Genomic DNA, 25,133 nt, shown 5'->3' on the forward strand with positions numbered 1-25,133 from the left:
ATATTATATTTTTCACAAAAACATTTGTCTTAAAATGATTATTTTATATATACTGCTTTTAGTGTCTCAGTAGGAGAAATCAATTTTAGATTTCAGAGCCCAGATCTCAACATCATCGAGTCAGTCTGAGATTACATACAGAGACAGAAGCAATTGAGAAGCCTAAACAGATTGAAGAACTGTGGCGAATTCTCCAAGAAGCTTGGAACATCCTATCTGCCAACAACCAAGAAAAACTGTGTCCAGGTGTACCTAGGAGAACTGGTGCTGTAAGGTTGTCACACCAAATATTGATTTAGCTTTTTTTATGTTTATTATTTTTTTTCTATGACATTAATTATTAAGTGAAAACTAGACATCCTCAGTAATATGCATCATTTTTCACAAGTGCCTAAAACTTTTGCACAGTGCTGAATCTTGATTCAAGTCAGAAAACAACTTCATATAAAATCAGTTCTCATAAAATAAGGGAAAGTCATGACATATCAACCTGATACTTTAATGTATGTTTAGGTTTTTGAATGGTGAGTATGTGTAAATGTATAGCCTACCACAGAGATCCTTTTTATTTTTAAAAATATTATACTGTCTTGTGTAAAGGAGATTCAAAATTGAAACTATAATTATGGACTTTGGTCAAACCCAAAAAATGAGTTGCAAACTCAAAATAGTTGCATGAAAAACCAATCAAACAGTGGAGACTGATGCAGTGACTTAACAGTTTAATGTAAATCCAAGACAAAGTGTGATTACATTTCTACACATATACAATATGCATATGTGAGCATACAAATTTCCTTTAATAACTCGATTCACCTTGGAGACCGAAAAATGATCAAAAGTAACAGTGAATAACAAGCTATAACATAGTTCACCACGACGCGAGCCCCTTCACACCCTACAGTTATAAACAGAATGATTAAAATAACTATATTCTTCTATAACCCCCGGTGTTTGTTAAAAATCCTCCATGAATTTACACTGCTGCTATCATTAGTTGTTGAAGCCTAAAAAAATTCACTCATTTTTTCTACAACGAAAAGTATTAAGAGAAGCACACAACATTTGTAATGGTAACACAAGTGCTTAGTAGCAAGTACTCAGTTTTTAGGAGTTAAATCATTCTTATTATTGTAATTATTATATTCAATTTAACATCCTATAAAGCCAGTAAAATATCCATTCTCATAGCATACTTAATATTAGCCTAAGGTACAGGGTACATATAATGCTACATTAACAGACTGAAATAATAAGACATCACACTTCTACAAATCCCCAATAAACAAAGCAAAATCATAATAATAACATTAAAAAAAGGACAATAAACAAATAAGTATACCTGGAAATACTGCAGCACACAATAGCTTTGACAACAACTAATGTGGAACACACTACTGAGAAACCATACAGCAATCGACAAAATTAGGATTCGGTGTCGGATGATTTCTTAGGTCTGGAGACGTAGAAAAATACATAGTTTTTACATTTTACTGTGAATGTTTGCTGCTGAGCAAGTAGAAAATTGATCATGTCGTAAATGGCTGCACAAACGGCTACAGTGCATCACAGCTACATAACAGGTTACCGTGACGACTTGTGGGATAAATCACATTTCTGTCAGTGTGGGAACAGACAGCTTTACAACTTTCACAGAGAAGTTCACTTGCACTCACTTGTGTTTGTTGTCCAAGTGTGAAAAGATGGTTTTTACACTTGTAAACTGCAGTAATAATTAATACATACAGATGATTACATTTATGTCACTTCACTCCATAATACATTTTCCTAACAGGGCTGTAGATAAGCATACAAAAGTTGAATGATGTGTATTTATGGGCATTAAGGGCTTTTTTTTAGTTCTAAAACAAAATATGGAGAATAGCCATATTGTCATATTTGGCCTCTTAGCACATTCATACACGATAAGTTCAATGGCATCTTTAAACCCCGAATGTTTCTCTTTCTGCACACACATTGAAAAGAAATAATTTTGAAACACATATAGTACACAAGCTAAACAAAATGTGTCAGTACTGTGGTACGTCGAAGAACATAATGACAAGAAATAACAATCCTCTCTGATAATTGCAAGCTTTGAGTTAATTCATAATCATTTGCTTTGAAATATTCTTAAGCTGACTGTGATGATTCGGTTTCCATTTAACAGTTCACACTGACTTGACCAGCAATGTTTTTTAGGAATGTTTTTGCAATCCTTAGTTTGGCAGGATCCATTGCTTTTGGGAACGCTGAATTTTACATGTTGACTGTTGGTTATATATTTTAAACCCAAATCTGTAAGAAAACGCTAAGCTTCACAAAAAAAAAAAAAAAAAAAATAATAATAATGACCAATACAGCACATCCATGGTTCTTTAAAACTTCATGTGTGCTTAATAGAGAAGGATGTATTTGGACATTAAAATCACTTGTGAAAAGATGGTTTACATAATATGGCAATTTCAGCCTGATCTCATGAAAATTTCATGACTGTGGCAACATTTTTGCAAAAAGAAATGACATGCTCATTACACGTTTGACTGCAGTTTCCCAGTGAAGTGTCCAGCGGGGGGCGCCAAAAGTGAGTGAAATGGTGTCATAGTAAGAGAGGGTTTTTAAGGTGAATGTTAGATGGAGGTTTTAATGACAAAAACAGATATTCTTATCCTTAACCAACACCTAAACCTAACAGATAGTGTCCTAAAAGCAAAATGCACAGTTGTTGTAGCCCCTCTAGTGTTAATTTCACCAGGAAACTGCGGCGAAACGCAAAACGTAGCACGAAAAACTCAGTTTGCAAACATGTAGTTATAGTAACGTTTATTCTATGAAATTAAGGTGCACAATTTACATAAGAGATGAATTGTAAATTGTATGAATGCATCCTTCTAAGACATCACAATTTAAAATGTATCTAACTTAATGTTTATAATAAGACTAAAAAAAAAAAACCCAACAAAAAATGTTTTACATCATGAAAAATTATGACTTTGCTCTGTGTTCAGAATTCCATAAAACAGACATTGGTAGGGTCAACAGGGCTTTCTATGATTTGAACTATGATGTAACTTGCATTGAAATAAATGTGTAATTTGATGGAAATTTCCAAACATTGTAATATTGATCAAAGTAATGCTAGATCAAGTTGTTCTAGTGAAACGTGCATTGCAAATAATTACTTGCTGATGTAACAAAGTCCAGGAATGATCAGATATCCATAACACAACAAAAATCATGTAAATCAGATATTTTAGTTTTAAAATTTTACATTCATTTTGCACTAGTGACCATTTTATTAAATGAAATCACTCAGATTCAATTCATAGGCCACTCTATATAATTTATCTCTAAAAAAGCAGAAATGAAAGTTGCAGTGTGTAATGTCTGTGCCACTAGTGGCAACAAACAGGACTGCAAACAGGTTTTCAAAATGCATATGGTGCTGACACTGTAAAAACTGCAATGTGGTCTAAGTAAATGTGAATGTGCACTGTATCTAATATTTTGTTTATGCTATCCATTTACATGTTCCTTTCTGGCACTGACCTGATCTAACCTTTTATGTTGTCCAAATGTCAGTGAAACACAGTCTTCTCCATTACAGCCAGTCTGTGCATTCATTACATGTTGATTATCTTTGGTGGGAAGAAAAAAAAGTCCTTAAATGCCAGTGAAGCCCAGATTTGGTCATACAGGCTAGTCCCTGTGAGGTGAGACAGGACTGGAGACTATAGATGCAGTGAGACAGAAATGGCTCCCTCTGGAATGGAAGTTTTTTTTTTTTTTTTTTTTGTGACTATCAGTGAAGGAGTCTTTCTTTAACTGTGTGCTTGAATGAGTACCCAAGAAGCTAAACAAACCTAAATTTAACAGAATATAAAAAATCTAATGGCAGCTACAACATAACACATACTGTAGCTTTGTGAATCAAACTGATAAGCTATCAAAAGCGTCTATTTAAAAATGAAGGCCTAGGTAGAATTTAACTGGTGTCAGACCTTGGCCAAGCACATTGACTCAAGTCTATGCTTTCTACCATACAAGGGTCCAAATATGAATATTCAACAACATCATGGTTACATATCAACCACCAGAAGTCAAAAAATGATGCTTGACAAATAACAAAAAAAAAGAGAAAAGACTTGCATTAATAAACATCCACAAAAAGTATTGCAACGCTCTCTACAAGAACACAATATACACAGCAAAATAAAACAGTAAAATACACATCTCAACAACGTAAAAACAAAACTGCTTCAAATGCAAGTTCTATGGTATGACATGAGGGCAAAAGGGATATATTCGATACTCCAAAAGCATGTGCCCACAATCTGAAGACATAAAAAGAAAAACCAACACACAGAGTCCTAACCAGGCACAACACAACAGGAACGTACTTCGCGATGCAAAGTTTCCAGCAACGACAAGATTGCTATGCTACATGACACCACATAATTGGAGTCAATCGCAAGATATCTGCTATTTAATTTACAGTGACTGTATGTGGAGCTGGATTCTCGACCAATCAGATTTCATTGTGGGAGGGACTATCCCCCAAGAAGAGGAAGAAATCGAAACAAAGCGACAACACAATGAATGTGTTTATACGTAAACCAATAATTATCAAAAATCAGACTATAACTAAACTATTTAAAATCAGCTTATTCAAAAAATTTCTACAACATCAGACAACAGTGTTTACATTATTTTTATTTGCATGGGGTTATTCTCTACTTGTGAATAATGTTTGTGAACAACACCTGTGCACATTGCCAGTAAGAACGCTGGTAAAGTTGTTTACATGCAGAGTGAAACTGGGGTAGTGGGTAAACCTTACATGTTGTCGGATTATTAAGTATAATCGGTGTAAGATTGTGCATGTAAACAAACTCACAGTCACGACTGGTTAGAAACACAGACAGCAATGAAATCATGGGAGGTTGCCAAGTAGCAGTACTGTAGTTGCTGGCAGGCGTGCCTTCTCGACTGCTGTATCCAACTGTATCATGAGGTCAATTACATGAGCTTCACTGTTTTTGCATAAAGCTAAAGTCTATTTAACATTGTCGCATTGCTAATGGCCATTCCATGCTGCTTCAAATCACCAAATTTTCTTTAAAAATGAATGACTTCTGACTCCTTTATCACTGCAAATCGTGGTTAGTGTAAGGTTTTGTTGTTTGTCACTTGATCGTTTTGCGCCAGGTTAGGAGACAGTTTAAATTAAGTGACTGGCTAATATATCAATGTTAAATTAAGCAGCAAAAACAAAAACACAAGCATTGGCCTACAGTTTTCGCTTTCGTTACACTTTCGTTATCTCTTTACTTATGTGACGCCTATATCACAAGTGATTCCTACGGTAAGTACAAATAGTGACAAAAAATACGAGGCCAATTTTGATGTAGTCCCAGTGCATGTTGTTGTAGCTCATGCAGGGGGGCTTTTTGAGCCCCTAGAGTACACGTGAGAATTAACAACCCAGAGATCTTCACAGAACCTCTAGTGAACATTTGAATCAGAGTATGGTGTGCAGTCATGCAGTGGTGACTGCTGCACAGCTCCCTTCGACCAACATGCTCAAAGCCAACATGCTACTCTCATAAAAAATGTGGAATTTGCCCTCTTCCCTTGCTCTCCACCAATTTCCACCAAAATCCACCACCATCCACAAGCACCATAGTCTCTCCAACCCCAAACAAGACTCTCTCTCTTTCTCAAACCCTCACAGGTTTACAGTTTCTAATCCATTTTCGGCCCCAGGCTCAGACAGACTGTTAAGTCCAGTCTTGCACAAACAGTTCCTCTTTTCTAAAAACCTCTCCAGGCCTGGTGTGCTATATTTGAACACCTTGCGGAATTTTAGCCCATGTTTTCCAGTATAGGCATATTGCGCAGCCCATCCTGCTGAAAAGACCAGCGTACTGTATGTTGTGTTTTGGATGTTGGTGTCCCCACCATGCTTCTTAACTAGCTTAACCGGCAAGCCTCGCAAGGGCAACCAGTTTCACTAGAGCAGTGCTGGTCCATCAGCACCAAACCAGCATAAACTAGCATGGAAATTCATACTGGTCTAAGTTGGTCTTGGTTACACTTGGCTTTTTCCATCAAATATACATGTAATTTCCCGTTTATGACATTTACAGCCTTAAATCAGTAACGTTGCATTGATTGCAAGGTGACTAAAAAGTATAGCTATGGTATGTACAGTAAATGAGCTATATATAATTATATCCACTACCCAGAACAAATGATATTTACTTTTAAGTGACGACTTTGGTTCATTACCCCAGGCAAGTATCTTTATCTAAAAGTAAAACAACCTTATGCATGCAAAACAAGAACCTTTTTTGTGAATTTACTGTATGAAATAGCGCATAAATATCATTTAGGGCTAACGCTTACACCTGGAACTAAAAAACAGCTTGGATAAGATGTTCAACCTAGGAGCCAGCTCTCTGACTAGCATCTGGTTCTACAGGGTTTCCAGCCAAGTAAACTGTCATAATATATGTAAGGCACTACGAGGTAACAATGATAAACCTAAGACTGTGGAGGAATACGTTGCACAAATGTGCAAAGGGTGTACCACACGTGGCGGACTGCAGCACACGTGCACACATGCACGCAAAACACACGACCGACTACCATGTGGAACATGCCTATGTTATTGTAACCACTTTGTGCAATCACATTGAAAGAGGAAAACAGAATCTATTGGTATCAGAAAGGTTCTTCATTAAATAAATGGATGCAGACTGCTACATTCTACAAAAAGGGGGCCAGCTAATGTTGTACTGTATGACAAACAGTATTTTCTTTTCTAAATGTGAACACAAATAAAGAAAAGTCTGTAAATACACCAGAAAGTTTTTTGTTGTCTTTTCATCATATTTCCAGAAGATTCCTCCCAGGTGTTTGTCGGAGAGCGCGGTGGAATATACCATTCAGCATACCAGTCACCGCATGTAATTTGGAAACATTAAAGACAGTTCAAGGCCATCATTATGTTTTTTTTTTTCTTTGAGGAGCAGCAGAAATCCGTATTTCACCTTATCCAAAAAAAAATTCTCTTAGGAATTCAAACATCCACATAGGGATCTCGACTCAACAGTCAGCGAATGATTTCAAGAATGGGAAAACCAAACAAAACTCTGTCTCTCCCAAATGGCCTGTTAATGAGACCCTGTTGTAAAAGAAATTAAGAAAGCTAAAACTTCTTCTTCAACTTCTATTTTGAAAGAAACTAAAACCCAAATTCTGAAAAATAAATGTTATCTGGCCCTTTAAGAAGACAAAATAAAACATATCTAAACGAAATCTGCTTAGTACCCTTCCATTCCCTCTCAGAGTACACTCCCTCAATCCATCAGCATCTTCTTTGTCTTCAAGTTTAAGCAAAGGAACAAAGGGGTGGGGTTAAGGGTTGATAGAAGTTTAGCTTTTCTCTCTGTCTCTGGGCAGGGTTAGGGGGACAAATGGTAAGCAGCGATTGGCTGGGCTCCAGTGTTTCATCTTTAGAGGTAAGGGTACTGGTTCATCTTGGTTGGGCTCAGCGGGTATCCAGTGTAGACAGTAGAGGCAGGTGAAGCACTGATGTAGGTCTGGTGCGCAAACTGGGCCTGGTACTGGCCGTGGTGCAGGGTTGGCGAGGGCAGCACACGATGGCCCATGCTTACAGGCACCTGGTGGACAATACCTGTAGGATAGTTGGCGTGCTGGACTGCGTGGCGCGCCGAGCCTTGCGAAGCCACGAGGTGGGCCACCGTACCAGTGGAGCCCAGGGCTGTGGGAGCGGTGTAGGTGTAGAGGTGAGGCTGCCCAGGCAGATGAGGTGGGGCCAAATGGGGGTGGACGTTAGCTGTGTGGGTGGGGCTGTTGTGGAAGGAGTACTGAGCCTGGGTGGCCATAGTGGGGGTGATGTAGGCTTGTTGCCGCCGGTGACCTCCGTTTCGTTCGACTGCCATGTGCTGCTGGGCCTAAACGAGATAATATTACCATTTAATTGTTGGTTTTATAGATTAATACACAAAACAAGGAAGCAGACCCAAAAGACTGTTGTGAAATACCTGGCTTAGATTTAGAGGTTGCTGCTGAAAGGGGTGTGGCCCTGAACGCTGCTGCCGGTATGACCCGCCTCCAGCCATGCCCCCTGACAAATGGTTGTTGCCAGAAAAACCTCCATTGGAGCTCTTGAACTTGTAGGTGGAGTTCACTGTATCTGTTGCAATTGATAAAACACATTACAAACTTCCTCTTTTATAAATAACATACCAATACAGGGATTACAAGGTTACTTATTTAAATAATGCCTAATGTACAGTCAACTACAAGTAAGGAGTAATCGACAGCTAGGCGTGCAAAAACTATTTTAATGCATGACGTGGTTGCCTCTGTGAAGTGCATTTAAACTGTTTAATGCACACCTAGCCATGGATTATCCTGCTTATACCATGGTCACTTGCCAGCATTGATTAGTTAAAGCTGTCATTGATTTTTGCAGTGCAAATTTCGACTGGAATAATAAAAATAACAGTTAACTTTATTTATGGGTCATTAGATCTAGAGTTCTGCCCGTTCTAAATCAGACAGAGATAAAGTAGTGCGATTAATATTACATTTATTTGAATTAATTAAATGGACAAGAGTTTTTTGGGAGACACACACTCTGTAAAACTGTGAATTTGATTGCAAAATCCAGAAATAATAATAGCCACATAATGTAAAAGAGTTGACACGTCAAAGAACATGTAACATTAAATTACTGTTATTTTCAGTAATTAAAACTGGTGATGCTTTCCTGATTATCTCCAGGTCGGACTCAGTGAGGCTGATGAACGCTGGTGTCTCTTTCATTTTTCTTTTCTTCTTGTAGCACAGTTGATTTAAAGACGGCGTTGCATGATAATGTTGTGTTTTGTGATGTGACGGTTAATCCCCACTCTGAAACTCATCAGACATTCAACACTATATTTGCGTCCAGAGGTAGCTTGAACAGAGGCATAAATCTCTCGCAATGTCTCATTACGGAGGGCTGCAGAGTATGCGCATTTATACAGAATAGTGATTAAAACTAACTGAAACTACCTGTGCATTAAACAGTTTTAACACACGCATTCCAGCCAATCAGAATCTAGTATTTGAATAGACCATGGTATAATTATAAAATAAACTCCAACATGGTGTCTTTTATCACCCTGAAGAAGTTTATTTTGTGATAATGACTGACTGGCTATACATTATCCTGCTTCTAACATTACTTTGCAAATAAATAAATAAATGGACAAGAAAGTTTGTTTTAGAAAGAGACTGAAGTATGATACGAAGGATATTGCATATCACAAAACTAGCACATCTATGTAGGAAATTGGTTGCCTGGGAGAACTCTCAATTATACAGTTTACCAGTCATTATACAGTCATTATGAAAAAATATTTGACAGTAAAATGCTGCATTTGACCAAGGTATTCCAGAGAGCTGTGTAAAAAGCTCAGTGCATTGTCATACAATTTTCTCTTTGACAAATATTAACAGATTTAAACAGTACTTTAAATTACCTCTCTAAATTTAATGTTGGGTAGATTACTTCTGAAATGCAATCTGGTACAGATTAAAATTACACCACGGAAATGTAATCAGTAAATTCATATTTTGGATAACACACTTTAGGTAATCTAATCTGATTACTTTTGGATAATATTTTTCAATGGATATAAGACATACATTTTTGTATGGCAAAGAGTGCATTGCAGTTTTTTTTCCCTGTGTCTCTTTGAAAGTCAAGCTATTTTTGTAAGTAGTCAAATGAGGAACAGGACAGCACTGTCTTCAATGTACATAGGGCAGTCAGTGAATTGCACACTAGTTATTGTGCTGTAATGTAATCAGTATGTATTCATGTAATCCTTGAAGTAACTGCTATCTGATTTCAAAATGTAATGTAATCTAATTACAAGTACCATATTTTTTTGTTTGATTACATAATCCAGATTATATGTAGTCCATTACTACCCAACACTGGCCTTAGCTTTTGCAATAGCACAGACATCTAGTCAAGTCAGCATTGTGCTGTCACATTAAATTGGTTCTAGATTCAGGCCCTGCCAGATATCCCTCTTTCTCTATCATCTTATCAGACCTTCTCGTGTCTCACCAGGCAACAGTCTATCACACTCTCCCATGTTCTCGCCATTCTGGCTCTTGAGAGGGGGGATGATGATGGTGCGGGGGTTTCCGTTGCTGTAGTTGTCCAAGACTGCACCTTTGGAGTCATAGCCGTTGGCGTTGGCGCCATTAAGCCGAGACTCCACAGCATAAGGGCTGGTGTTGCTGGAGTCAGAGTCAGGGGAATCATGGACCGTCACACAGCTGATCACATTCTTCCTATGTTTGGATGACGTGCTGTCGAGAAAATAAACAGGTGAATCACTACTGCTTATAGTAGCAGTGTGATTCATTGCATCTGAATCTGGCCCCTCTGGGGCATATGATAAATTTATTTAAACATTGTTGGTGTAATCATCCTTCATACTGCAATATTTGTTAGCTAAAACCTTAAATTTCCCAAACAGATGTTAATTTTAAAGGATTATTCTTTATTTTCCCTGTGCTGAGTAGGCATTTTAGAGACAACATGAAATCAAAATGGACTCTGTTTACCTTATATCCCTGGTCTTACTGTGCATGATTCATCAGTGTACTTTATTCCATAAAAACAAATGTTGACCTTAAAGCTTTCATTAGAATGTAATAACTTTGAACCTTTGAAATTATTATTTTAATATAACCTCAACCGTACAGGCTAAGAAAAATATAAAAAAAAACGAACATATACAAAATCCAATGAAATCCTGATGGATGAATACTTGGCATACATTATTTCCCGCTGAATATTGTGTTTTTGTTTTTTTCGGGTCATTGTGTTTGTGTTTGTGGTCGTCCTTCTCAAAATTTCTCAAAATATGTCACATTACAGAAGTTAATTGTGGTTAAAATATTGTTTCACATTGTCCTTGCAAAGGGCCATTGTTTAAATTCATGGGAACCAGGACAAAATTTGTACTACTGCGGTGGCCAATGAGTAAGCTACACCAAAACGGACCTTAGAGGTCCCCCACTTGTAAAAGAGCCCGGGACAACATTACATGTACTTCAAGGTGTTAAGTTTTCTTTGTGCTGACCTGGTGTTAGTGGGCTGTTTGTGGTCATCCTCCTCATCTGTGTCACTGCTGATGGTGATGATACTGACGGCTGGGCTCGGGGTGTCTGGGATGATGATGGTGTGGCGCGGCAGGTTGTGCTGGCCCTGGTGATCTCGAGTGGTGCTAGATGCCTGCTCTCCCCCCCATCCCCCTCCTCCTCCACCCCCGCAGGTCTGTGATGGGGCGCAGGTAGAGGATGGCCCGTTCTGAACAACAGCGCAGCGTGGAGGGGTGTTTTCCTTCACTCGCTTGGATCGTTGAGGTGATGCCACCACCTGGGTGGAGGACACGTCGTACGCTGAAAGGTTCCTATGATAGAGTGAAGAATATCAGTTCAAATCTGTTCTTTTTATTCTTATGCTGTTAAACAACAGACATTTGCATCTGATACCATATTTAATAAACATGTACCATAGTAATACAATGGCATTCGTTTAAGGTACCTTGAAATGCCATGTAAATACCATATGAATATTTCAATCTGATACCACATATTTTTGGACATGTACTCAAGTAATACCATGGTATTCTAAGAAAGTTTTTTGAAGTACTATGTGAATACCATGGTATATGAATATGACCAACTGGTACGCCATTTTCTTTTTTTTTTTGACATGTACCGTAGTAATACCATGGTATTCATTAAAGTACCTTCAAGTACTATGTAAATACCATGCCTGATATATATTACCATCTGATACCAACACTGTACAATGGTACATGTACCTCCAAAGTTCATTGTTGTTTGTGTTGGCTGACCTATTGTTCATCTGGTGCTGCTTGTTCTTTTTGGAGGAGGAGTTATTGTTTGATGGCTGTCTCATGACATGGGCCACGCCCACATTGAGAGGTTGCTGAGAGGGCAGGGTGACGCGACCCGCCAGTAAAGCCGGCTGCTGCATAATGGGATTGTAATGGCTGCCATGGGGATGTGAATTCCTGAAACAAAACAAACTAAATTAAGCCTCCTATAAATAGTGTATTTAAACACAGTACAAAAATCCTGTTCTTACTCAGTATCTTTTGTTGTTCCAGTAAAAGTATCTAAACATCATTACAAGATAAATTCACCTGAGAGGCAAAACTGCATACAATATCTAGTAAATAAAATATTTAGCTAGCCAAATGTTGCTGTTCGTAATGTTTTTGACATAATGTAATGTTTAATGTTGACATCCTTTTGGAGACATTTATTCAAAACCCCTCATTTTTGAGCCAAAGAAATACAGAATATAATACAGAAATACAGGAAATTTTGTTAGTAACTTGTAGTGTAGCTAGTTTTCAAAAAGAGTAGGTTGATTATAGTAAAACTACTTTAAATTATGAGTAGCATGTAGGTACAGTTTTAAGGTTGCTTCCCCAACACTAAGAAGAAGCTCTGTGAAAACCTGTTTGATGCAGGTCTAAACTTATTAATTTTATTAGGGAATATAGTTCTGTATCCCATCTTCTACAACAGCTTCTAAATGAAGAATAAATGCAATGCAATATTTGGACAGAGGAGGCAGCAGTGACTGCAGTAAACAGTGCATAAAGAGCGGCAGTGGATCTCAGAGGAGAAGTTCCTCACTCTGCAGTCAAAGTGCGACACTTTTCCAACAGGACTGTCTCAGGACTACCGAGACTTGCAGGCTGAGCTTAAGGCGCTGAAGTGATGATGTGCAGATATCAGCACAAATTTATCTGTAATACACCCAAGCCGTGCAGGTCAGCACAATCTGACTCCATTAACCTGTCCCAAGCCTGAGAGGCGCTACTGCACACACTGACCTGAAACAAGAACGCCTTGAATACGAGAATTCAACATGAATTCTAAATTAATTTAAAAATACAATATGCTGAACCAGAGTATCAGACTTAAATATTCTTTTACTTCATTCTAAATGAATAATTCAAAGGCACATTGGCTTTGTAGGTGCATTTGCATACTAAGCAACCTAGATAATTCAATCTCCTTTGTCCATAATCTAGGATAGTATTAAAACACAGTCTTGCGCTACCAAACTGCCATGAACTATATGGATCACCAGTCAAGATATCATTAATACAGATCTTTTAAGCTCCACAAGACCTGTTTAGAATCAGCATGCATGTGTAAATGATAAATGCCTTTTTTAGTTGGCATTTGTGAGGATATAATTTATTTTATGTCCCTATTAACCACAATGAAACTGAACCAGATAAGCTAAAAAAAATCGGTCTCCCTTTGCTCGAAAGGTCAAAGAGGAAACAGGATGCCCTATGTACAGTAGCAAGTTCTTGTACATATGACTGCATAATTGTCCTCTTTAGCAATGAGGGTATGGTGGCATCTCACCTCCAGTTGGCCAGAGGCTGCGAGCTGGTCATGGAGTCTGGAATGACGGTGGCATGTTGCACGGATGTGTGTGTGAGCTGCTGCCATGCCGGGTGTAGGAGGATCTGTTGTGGGCCAGACGGCCAGGCCTGCTGCGGAGTCAGGGTAGAGGGAAAGGGATTAGGAAGAGAGAAAGAGACAGACAGATAAAGAAAGGGTTACTACCAAAGTCATCTGTTTCTGCTCTTATGGAGATCCATTAATGGGCGTTTGCACTGACAACCATTTGTAGTGACAAAACGACCAGAAATCATTAGACATCCATTAAAGATGCACTTTTTTTCATTAAAAATATTTTACTCCCAAAGAAATTAATAGTAACTTTGAAACATATGTATAAAATCATGAGCACTCACATGAGATGAACACTCTAGTCATTTCAGTAACCTTATAAAATCTGTTTTATTACATGGGGGCTGCCATGTTAGATCACCTGACCAGCCGAATACTGCTCGCTTAATCACAGTAACCTCCCTTTTAAAGGACAATTTCACTCTTGGATTAAATTAATCATGGCTGACTGTGAATTTCTACAATGGCACCTGTAACTGAAAACTATTGCATTTGAAAGATGCTGCCTCCACACCACTAGGTGCCAATGTAAGTCAAAGATGAGACAAACAAAAAAGTTACTGAGTGTACCTTAAAGTAATTTCAATAAGAGTTATTACTGATTTATATTGAGTTAGCCACAGTTATCACTGGTGATACAACAAAGTTGAGCAGAGTTCAAATAAGCAGCGATGTGATGTGCCAACAACCAGTGGGAGTGCAGAGAGTCAGTATGTTTACATGCACTTTGAAAGTTTAGACTAAAACTGTAATTGGTCTTTTTAAACTGTCATATAAACACTTGAGTCTGTCTGAAATCAGTTAGATTTTGGCAAAGTCAGACTAACAGACCTAGATAATGCGACTGTAACTCGGCATCGTCTAGTATATATACACATTATTCGGAGAAAATTCGGAAAGAAAAATTATTTGTAATCTGTTTTTCACTCACCATATTTATTGTCATTTCTGCAAATATTCTATTACCCATTGTGTCACCTCTACTTGGACAGACAGATGAAGACTTTGGCTTGACAAGGCAAAAACCTGCTGTAACTTGATTATAACTGCGAACGTAAATGTAATAAGTGACACTAATGTAATTTGCCTCCTGATGCAGTTGAATGCTGCAGGCAAGTAGAAACACCTGGGTCATTATATAATTAGGGGTTCATTAGGTATTTGATAGTTAGAAGAAAAAATTTAAAGGTTTACCCCAAAACACAATTATGATCTTACAAAGCACCCTTAATATTCAATATATTTGCTATTTGGCAAACAGGGTAGGCTCATTTTGGATATTTTTCTTAAGAAGCATGTCAGTGGCTTAATTTGTCAACCGTGTTACTGACAAATTAAGTAATTTTGTTCAATTTAGGAAAATACCAAGAATTATCAACAACCAGGAATAGGTAACACAGTTGACTGAACATGAGAAAGTACAGTAGCAAAATGAGCAAGGGATAATATTTCACAGGTTACAATTATGACAATGCTCTTTTTTATTTATTATTTCATCAAAACATTGTTTTAAAGTTATGGAACTGAACATGATTTTAAAATGTTCAAAATGACTGCTAAGCTTATGTTCAGTAACTCCTTTAAATTTTATTTGACAAATTTATTATTTTTAAATTGAACATTAAAAAAACCTCTTAATATGTGTAGAATGGGCTTAAAATGTCAACTATGTTACCAATTGTCCACTACTTTGCCTTTAATGGGTAACATTGTTGACTTTTTTTTTTTTTTTTACATTTTAGGTCTTTAATCAACATAGAACTAGAACTACTGAGCACATGGTATCTTTGGAAATCTTTTTTTTTTGTCATTGTTTCTTGTAAAGGTTTAAATTGATAATACTTGAGTAAAACTGTTGACAGTCAATTAATCCACTCTTGACCCAGGCTTGGCTTTTAAACAAATATTTGGGTAAAAGAGAATTAACATAATTTTAAGTCCTTCATCCTTGTGTTTCCTGAGGAAATTACACCATGTTGTGCAAGTCATGTGATACTGGGCAAACTGTTCCTTTTCGAAGTGGGTTTTTTTTTTTGTTTTTTTTTTCAGATTGGTGACTTAGTTGACAATGATTTTTTTGGACATTATTAGGTATATCACAATAATAACTTAGTACTTTTTGTAGTGCATTACATGTTTTAATGATCTAATCTATATAAAGGCAGTAGTATCAAAATAATTTATGTTTGAGGTAATTTTCATGCATATTTGCAAAGTAGAGTGACCAACTCTACAAATTCAGCCAGCTGAATACCAAGGTTTCATGTCATATACTCCTATTTGAACAAAAGAGATGACTTTTCCAACAAATGATGATGTATGTTGGAAAAATATATTTATGTACTTAGAAAATAAGCATTGGTGCTATATATTAATGAAAATTGATTAAATATATATCCCACGGACATGAAATGTGCCGGCAATTATAGAATGACCTGCCTACTAGGGCCCTTCAGCACTGAGACTTACCGAACTCCAGCGATTTATTCGCTGTCAGTGTGAATGCATTGTAGCCTAGAACATTTACATTTACATTTATGCATTTGGCAGATGCTTTCATCCAAAGCTAATCGAATCCATGAACTTGATGTTGCGAGCACAATGCTCTACCAGCTACATCTAGTCACAGGGCTACGGCATAACTAAAGAGGCCAGGGTACTGCATTCATGTATTTTAAGAGAGGAGAAAAAGGACACAGCTATTTGGAGAAATTACCGCTAGTAAGTGCTAAACTGTGCCACACAGCCACCAAAGGGGTTATTTAGTTATTCAAGATAGAGTACTGTCAGCATTCAAGGCCTAGATACAAGAAACTTCATTTAATGAAATATTCACAGAAGACATACATCGATCAGCCACAACATTATAACCACCAGCCAAATATTGTGTAGCTCCCCCTTGTGCCGCCAAAACAGCTCCAACCCACATCTCAGAATAGCTTTCTGAGATGATATTCTTCTCACCACAATTGTACAGAGTGGTTATCTGAGTTAGAATCAGTCTGGTCTTTCTCCTTTGACCTCTCTCATCAACAAGGTGTTTCTGTCCACAGAACTGCTGCTCACTGGATGTTTTTTTGTTTTTGGCACCATTCTGAGTAAATTCTAGAGACTGTTGTGCGTGAAAATCCCAGGAGATCAGCAGTTACAGAAATACTCAAACCAGCCCGACTGGCACCAGTCTGACACTGGCAACATTCGGTGAGCAGCAGTTCTATGGACAGAAACACCTTGTTGATGAGAGAGGTCAACAGAGAATGGCCAGACTGGTTCAAAATTACAAAGTCTACGGTAACACAGATAAGCGCTCTGTACAATTGTGGTGAGAAGAATATCACCTCAGAATGCTATTCTGTGATGTGGGTTGGTGCTGTTGGTGCGGCACAAGAGGGACCTACACAATATTAGGCAAGTGGTTTTAATGTTGTGGTTGATCCTCAAAATTACAAATGATTCTGTTGGTTTGAAAATAAAAACATGAACAGGCCAGCTTTGATAAATAAAATCACCAGAAAATTATAGAAGATGAAAAAGATCCCCCTGTAGAATAACAAAAAGCTTTCCCAACTTTTTTTTGTATGTCCCTCCCTAGATTCCTTGGCACCAGTATCTAGATGAAGGCCTGAGATGGGGCCCTACTACTGCCTTGGCTCCTGCCTGTGTAAAAGATAAGAGCGTGCTTTAATAAAAGGTCAGTCCATCTCAAGTGGTCCAATACAGGTTGCTTGACCATTTTTAATTTTCCTTTTTTTTTTTTAAGTGATTACCTCTATGTATTGGTATTGCAAAACCACCAGTTTTTATTTTTATTTTAATAGGTTTAACCACAATGGCCATCTTTGTGTCATGGCACACAACTAATTTTGGTTATACAGCTGTTTATGGAAACCTCAATACCTCTGCTTTGGAACAAAAACTGATCTCAAGAGCACATTACAAGGTACATGTACATATATAAACATTTTGCACATTCTTGTTCCTTAGACTTAGAACTTAAGTCCTAATGTAATGCTCAAGATTGCTCAAAGTTCCAATTTTAGGGTCAATTTATAATGGGAAAGGTTCGAGTCTCAGTCTTAATTTTTTAGGGGGTACCTATGTAAGTATAGTGTGCATGTAGAACATTTCAGGTTTGAGACTTCTCTTATTATTATTTTTATGGGGGTGAGAAAGAAATAAGTCCTCAACAGTAGCATTCTGCTGAGTTTGAGATTGCACTGGTTACTTGTTTCTGGGGAAAAGCTTACTTTAGTCATGCATTTTGAGAAATGAACAGATGTAATATAAGCATAACAAATATAAAAAATGAACAGTATTTTACAGTAATTATGTTTATGATTTACATACAACAGCTTATACTTGTTAGTGAGGTCTAAAATGTTACTACTTTTGATATTGGCAACAGTGAAGCATGATCTATCACAGGTTCTTCAAAAAGTTCATAAACAAAAGCGTTTAGTTTTAAGTAAATTTAAAGAACTGTATGTGGAGTTTAAAAATCAGCACCCAGAGTTAAAGATAGGGAGATCAACATTTTGTGAACTGAGGCCAAAATGGTGTGTGCTGGCAGGAGCATCTGGAACTCACACTGTCTGTGTCTGCACACAACATCAGAACATCAAGCTGATGGTTGAGTCAGCAAAGCTAAATGTGAACTACAAGGACCTGCTGGAACTTCTAGTCTGTGACATAAACAGTAATGACTGCATGCTCAACAAGTGTGACCAGTGTCCAGGTATAGAGGCCTTACAGCAGATGCTTGAAGAGTCAGACAAAGATGACACACTTCCTGATAACATCACCATTAAGCAGTGGGTTATGACTGACAGAGCAGATATGATCACTGTAGTTCTCCCTAGGGACGTATTCTCTGTTTCTCTGGCTGAGAAACTAAATGCGTTAAAGACACACCATTGGCTGAGGACATCAGATTTTTAACCCACCTGGACCAAGAACATCATTCAAAATGTCTACTGAGGACAAAGTGTGGCATGAACAATGTTCTCAGAAAACTGACACCTGCCAAATTGACTACTGTCACCGGACACTCCTACAACATTTCAGAGAGACTGAGTGAGGAAATCTCACAGCTTCTAATGAAACATATACACGTAAACATGTAAAATACTGTTCATTTTTATATTTGTTATGCTTATATTACATTTGTTCATTTCTCAAAATGCATGAATAATGTAGGTTTTTCCCCAGATTTCTACTAGCCCTAGCTCTGTAACCAGACTCAAACTCAGCATAATGCTACTATAGAGGACTTATTTCTGTGAAAATTTCAGGTTCCTATCTAGTCCCCCACCAGAGATATTCAACCCAAAAGTGAGGGGAATTTAAAAAAAATAGCAATTTCTCGCCCCCATAAAAAAAAAAAAAGAGAACTCTCAAACCTGAAATGTTCTGCATGCACACTATACTTACCTAAGTACACCCTAAAAAATTTAAGACTGAGACTCGAACCTTTCCCATTATAAATTGACCCTAAATGTGGAACTTTGAGCAATCTTGAGCATTACATTAGGACTAAGTCTAAGGAACAAGAATGTGCAAAATGTTTATATATGTCCATGTACCTCGTAATGTGCTCTAGAGATCAGTTTTTGTTCCAAAGAGCTAGGACCACCCTGAGCTGAGATACTGAAGTTTCCATAAACAGCTGTATAACCAAAACTTGTTGTGTGCCATGACACAAAGATGGCCATCATGGATAAACCAAGTACAATAAAAATAAAAAACTGGTGGTTTTGCAATACCAATACATAGAGGTAATCAAAAAGTAAAAATAAAAAAGGAAAATTAAAAATGGTCAAGCAACCAACTTTACAATTATTGGACAACTTGAGATGGACTGACCCTAAAGAGATGTGGCATCTCCCAGGCAGTGTGCTGAAGTGTTAGACATTTTCCAAATCAGCTCCGACTATAATTCAGGGGCCCCATTCAGAGGCTATGTGATGGGCTGCTTTGTATGGCTGCTGAGGATTGCGGGGAGTGCCAGGCATAATTTTCCCAGAGATGTGAGCTTGAAGAAGACTGTGTACAGCTCTAATAGTTTAATGCAGCTTTACTGATTAGCAGTTTAATGTACAACTAATGAATTGTTCCTTTAAAACCATCTGCGTGTCTATTTATTGGACCACTGGCATGGACCACAGCACTCAAACTAAAGAGACAGGGTAGGGTGATGGGGAATATGAGTAAAAACAATTATTTTGACTAATGAAATTCCATGACTTTTCTAGTTGTTCTTGATTACTGGATAATGGCTTCTTTTTAAACATTGTTATAGAGACTGCACTCATAAAGAGCAATGTCTAGCTGATGATACAGATTCCCTGGATCTTAGCAAAACTAAAAAAATTGACTTGACTTTTACACCACTTTTAAACATTTCCATTAATTTTTAGTGCTGCACTAGAACCAAATGTTGCAATGGATTGCTAGAAAATGGCATTTTGTTTGCAAAGCATTGTCATTTGAACGTTAAAACCTATAATGTCTTTCATTTCACAAGAAGTTATATTAATTGAGACAAAACCCTTTTACAGTTGATCTGTCCTACATTCATTTGACAAAGGAAATGCACTTGCATTTAGCATCCGATTTACTTCCTTTAGATCCTTTTTCCACCAATGTAAACAGTGACACAAATATTTCCATCAAAACTCTGTCCCTAAAGCCCTTTGCCTACATTCCTGATACTTTGCATCCTCCTTTTTCACTCTGGGTTGGGTTGTGTAATTGTACCGTCTGCCCTGGAATGGTAACCCAGATAGAGTTGAGTTTTCCATGTATCTCTGTGACTAACCCCCTCTAACATCTTTTCTACCCTTGCGGGGTGAAAGCCTTTTGTCACCCCCAGGGCTCCGAAAGCACTGCTGCTCCCTTGCCAATTGTTTTCACATTTTCTGCATTCCTGTTCCAGATAAAAGCTGTGGCCTTCTAGAGACCCACTCCACTGGCACCAAGAGTGATGTGGTCTGAGTGATTGGGTTGAGGGGGGCAGCTGAGGCCCTGAAGCATAAAGAATTAAGAGAGAAAAGAGGGAAATGTATCTCCAATTTTAATCTGGAAAATCACTGTTAATCAGCACTGGCATTCAAATGTTTTTGTCTCCTAAATGTGAGGAACAAAAAAGACAAGGGTCATGGAAAACTACATATTATTAAAATCTACTAGTCAGTGGGTTGCTTTAACTAGTTGACTAATGATCGGCCAGACGCATTTCTTAGGGAGCTTTTACAAGACACAATCTCGCATTCAAAAACACCTAGACAGGGCGCAATGAAATGGAACAGAATGCAGATGTTGCACTTTTTAAAGTATAACTACTTTTTTAACTTAAACCGTTTCTTAAAAATGCAGCGCTCATGGCGTGTGATGCTCAAAAATTCCTGAGTCCTGATGCAGTGGATAAAGATGTCAGTCTGCACATGTAACTACAACTTCTTAAAAGGTTTTACTGTGAAAACTGTCAAAGAGCTGAAGTACAGCATGCTGTCAGCATGCTTATTAAAGTAATGTACAATAAATTATCAGAACTAAAAGAAAAAAAATATCTAGAACTTAAATCGACTAGTCCATTGTTGGACAACTAGATGACCATCGTGACCCATTCCTAAAATAGACAGCATTAAAGTCCTTGGCTCATAGGCAGAGTATATAACAGAGTAGAGTTTTGAAACAGCGATAGGAGCTCAGCTATGACATTTTGAAAAATATGGATAAATTACAATTAACTAAGCAGCTCTGAACCTAGTACCCCAGTCTCAAATTTAAAATTTGTCGGCATCTGCCTTGTGGCTCCATTGGGTAGAAAAATCACTCAGCATCCACAGATGTCATTTAAACCAACCTTTGTCATGCTCATCAGAAAGTCATTCTGGTTCAGAACAACATTTATGATTACAGAATTTGTATTTTTTGGTGAACTATCCCTTTAACTTGCTTGCAGTGCATACTGAGATAAATTCAGCCCAGCTTCAATTAATCTGTTGGCCACAAAATGAGAGTGTCTTCTCGACTTTGTTGAAGGGGGAGTGAATTATACGTATATCATTACAACAAAGTAGGTCATGCTAATTGCTCTTCGTTGGAGCCAAATTTGGATGTAATTGTGAATTTGGGAAAGTCTGAGGGTTGTAATTAGTAAAGGACATGTGGTTTTTTTGTGGCTATGGCAAAGGGGGCAATGTCTGGCTATACCTGTGTCAGAAGGCCTGGCTGGATCTGCAGAGGTTGGGTTCCGGGGGCCTGTGTTACTATAGGAACCGCATTCTCCATCCGCACCGAGTAGCCAGTGTGTTTAGAGGGTGAAGCCTGCAAACCTGGGAAAAAATAACAAGGGAAACGCCATTAGATGGCTAACTTTATAATATATAGATACACTACATAGCAAAAATTATGTGGACAAATATATATTTATAGTGTATATCAAGAGTCAATTAAATCTGCAATGTAGCTACTGTATATAACCAAGTTTACAACGGTACCCACCTTGGAAGCCAGATGGGCAGACGATAAGAGCCTGCTGGAAGGGATCTGGTCGGGCGGCACAGAGTTGGGGCGCACCAGGCTGGAGGGGCATGGTCCTGGGGGCCACGGCAGCCATAGGGGCCGCAGAAGGCTGGTAGAGTGCAGATTGATAATTTAGTATGGAGACATCAGGATTGGCAAGGGAAAGGGTGGCACTGGTGGAAGAGGGAGCCAGGTTGGTGGCCTAAAGGAATCGATGGATTCGACGAACAAATAAAGAAAGACAAACAAACAAAAGCATGAAGTGGGTGTGGTGAATGGGAAGTGGGTGGAGCCACAATGAGGGACATGGGGCAAAATTCCAAATAATAGCAAATGATGAAAATAAACTGTTGATACTGTATAAGCACTTCAGAAAAAAACGAAGATAGATGTACAAATAAAATGCAATCCAAAGACAAGAGTTGTCAGGTATGCTATTTTACTGTGGAATTGGACAATTTTTAAACATAGTTAAGGGTTTGGTTTATAACCCAAACTACATTAATTCTTCAGTTCCTTGTTACAGTCTGGCAGTGATGAAGTTGGCTTTGTCAGGCTTGTTTTTTTCCCAAAGGTTGTGAACTTGACAGTCGTTAAACTTGGCAATTGTTTTGTAATGCTGCAGCCTTACATAGTAAACCTCCAAATGAAAGGAAATCTGAAAATGCATAATATAAAATCTGTGTTTTTGCTTTGGGAGTGGCATATTTTGAGCTTGGTTATTGGGTCGGTTTTGGACTCGTATGGATCAGTTATTGGGCTGTCTTTTTTATGCCAACCTGGCAACCCTACAAAGTCAACTGCAGGCAGCAAGCACGAGAAGCATGTTTCAAGTCAAATTCTGAGTCATTTCTCAGTCCAAATACCATAACACTGTTCTGCAACATCAACAGAAATGCTGTTGTGCTCAGACTGCATTTGGGTTCAGGCATGTCTCATGAAATAACTTATTGAGTGAGAGGGAAGAGGAAAAGGGGAGGTGAAAAAGCTTCAATCAATGCTCTTGTGTTACAGTCTCCATCAGTGCTAGGACTCTTCAACTTATTGAATTTACTCAGTCTCATTAGCAGCAGATAATGATCCCTCTTTGTGCAAAGCTATTATTAAATATACACACAGATCTAACTGGTGAGGAGAGAGACAATCTGTTCCTCAAAGCCTCCACACTAGAATTCCCCTCCATTGCTTTTTAATTCGGCCTGACTACAGCACATTTATCTGTTTATTCATCTATCAATGAGGAATTTGTGCCATCGGGGAAGTTTGATGAACAAGCAAACTCCTTCTCACCGATCTAGAAGAGTGAACAGAATATGTTCTTTGAAAGAACTGTACAGTTCTTTCCATCTTAGTCACTTTCTCGCTATAATGAACATACAAGACAAAAATAAAGCTTAATGTAAAAGTATGAGTGCAATAACTTTGCCAGAGAGAGGAAATAGAATACATTCATTAAAGAAAACCTGTTGAGTGGTCACATCTGCCAAAACTAAAAAGAATGTTTGGAGTATCGGCTTAGTGGTCAGTACACATGCTCCAACATCGATATGTTGATCCATGGCGCTCATATGGGAAATGCGGGTTTGAATCTGGCCAGCATCATGTTACAATCTAATTCCCCCCTCTTTACCCATGATTTCCTGTGCTCTCTCTACTATTTCAATAAATAAACTGAAACAAAATGTAAATAAATAAAAAGAATGGAGCAATGGCTTTGCAGTCAGCACACATGGCTAAGCGTTCAGCACACATGCTGCAACATCGATATGTTGAGCCATGGTGCTTATATGGGAAATGTAGGTTCGAGTTTGGCATACGTCATGTTCCCATCTAATTCCCCCTCTCTTTAACCATTATTTTCATTCCGCTCTCTCTTATTTCTATAAATATACTGTAACAAAAAGCAAAGAAAAAAAAAGGCCGGTGATTTCCTGTCCTCTCTCTACAATTTTATAAATAAACAGACAAAAAGCAAATAAATAAATAAATCATAAGAATAGCCGGATCTATAGCTTAGCGATTGGCACACATGCTCCAACATCGATATGTTGAGCTGCAGTGCTCAAATGGGAAATGTGGGTTAAAGTTTGGCATGTTCCCATCTAATTCCCCCTCTCTTTGCCCTTGATTTCCTGTCCTCTCTCTACTAATCCTATAAATAAACTGAGACATAAAATAAATAATTAAATAAATTATAAGAATGGCCAGAGATACGGCTAAGCGGTCAGCCACATGCTCCAACATCGATATGTTGAGCTGTGGTTCACAAATGGGAAATGAGTTTCGAGTTTGGCATGTGCCATGTTCCCATTTATTTACCCTTCGTTTTACCCATGATTTCCTGTACGCTCTCTATAAAAAACAGTGACAAAAAAAAAACACACAAAAAAAAACTTAAAAGAGTAGTCCGAATGGGTCATCTCATCTCAAAATGGTAACCCTAGTTCTATGAAAAATCTTGCGAGATTGACATGTGACATTCATAAACTGTGTTTATTTGGAGTCCTGCTGCAACCCTATACCTAACTCTAACATGGTTCCAAGATCTGGTTGATATTGAAGAATTGAAGAAAAAGAAAAAAAAGCGATGTGTCTTTGTCTTTAATAAACTCTGGCGCCGCTTTAAAACCTGTTTGTTTAATGGAGACTAGTGTTATTTACTTTCATCTGTTACCAAAGCAATACTATTTCATCTCATGCCACTGCTAGTAATTATAGACTTTTCATTAAGGTTTTTATGGGGAGAATTCAGTATAGCGCTTTTCATTTTTCATTTTCCTGATTTAGCATGGCAGACGAGTACCAGGGGAGAGAGTTAATCAATACGCCGCCATGGCATTCATCATACAAAATAAACACTTCAGCCTCGCAGCTGGCTAATGCCACATGAGCTTTCCCTCAGTCTTACACACAACTACACACATACTCAATGCAAACTTAGACTTACACATACCAGACCATACACAACGTTC

At 38.0% G+C, this 25,133-nt stretch overlaps 2 protein-coding genes and 1 long non-coding RNA gene across 6 annotated transcripts in view; 1 reads left to right on the forward strand and 2 right to left on the reverse strand.

Annotated features, from left to right (window-relative positions):
• Positions 1 to 25,133, forward strand: part of LOC127417294 (uncharacterized) — a 511,839-nt gene that overhangs the window by 237,457 nt on the left and 249,249 nt on the right. The gene's annotated exons all lie outside the window — the stretch shown is intronic.
• Positions 1 to 25,133, reverse strand: part of LOC127417291 (protein FAM107B-like) — a 212,003-nt gene that overhangs the window by 153,013 nt on the left and 33,857 nt on the right. The gene's annotated exons all lie outside the window — the stretch shown is intronic.
• The window catches only part of LOC127417280 (homeodomain-interacting protein kinase 2-like), a 140,748-nt gene continuing 116,324 nt past the window's right edge, over positions 710 to 25,133 (reverse strand). For 2 of the 3 annotated variants that reach the window (XM_051657180.1, XM_051657181.1), the window contains 8 exons: positions 22,141 to 22,363; positions 21,850 to 21,971; positions 13,525 to 13,655; positions 11,931 to 12,143; positions 11,184 to 11,513; positions 10,142 to 10,404; positions 8,073 to 8,224; positions 710 to 7,982 (listed from right to left, as the gene is read on the reverse strand). In XM_051657180.1, coding sequence (XP_051513140.1) covers positions 7,521 to 7,982; positions 8,073 to 8,224; positions 10,142 to 10,404; positions 11,184 to 11,513; positions 11,931 to 12,143; positions 13,525 to 13,655; positions 21,850 to 21,971; positions 22,141 to 22,363 — 1,896 coding nt within the window. In that variant the 3' untranslated portion in view covers positions 710 to 7,520. The remainder of the gene's footprint in view (positions 7,983 to 8,072; positions 8,225 to 10,141; positions 10,405 to 11,183; positions 11,514 to 11,930; positions 12,144 to 13,524; positions 13,656 to 21,849; positions 21,972 to 22,140; positions 22,364 to 25,133) is intronic. The other variant, XM_051657182.1, reaches the window with a different exon arrangement.

The sequence above is a fragment of the Myxocyprinus asiaticus genome, chromosome 26 (assembly GCF_019703515.2).
Source record: "Myxocyprinus asiaticus isolate MX2 ecotype Aquarium Trade chromosome 26, UBuf_Myxa_2, whole genome shotgun sequence".
Taxonomy (NCBI): domain Eukaryota; kingdom Metazoa; phylum Chordata; class Actinopteri; order Cypriniformes; family Catostomidae; genus Myxocyprinus; species Myxocyprinus asiaticus.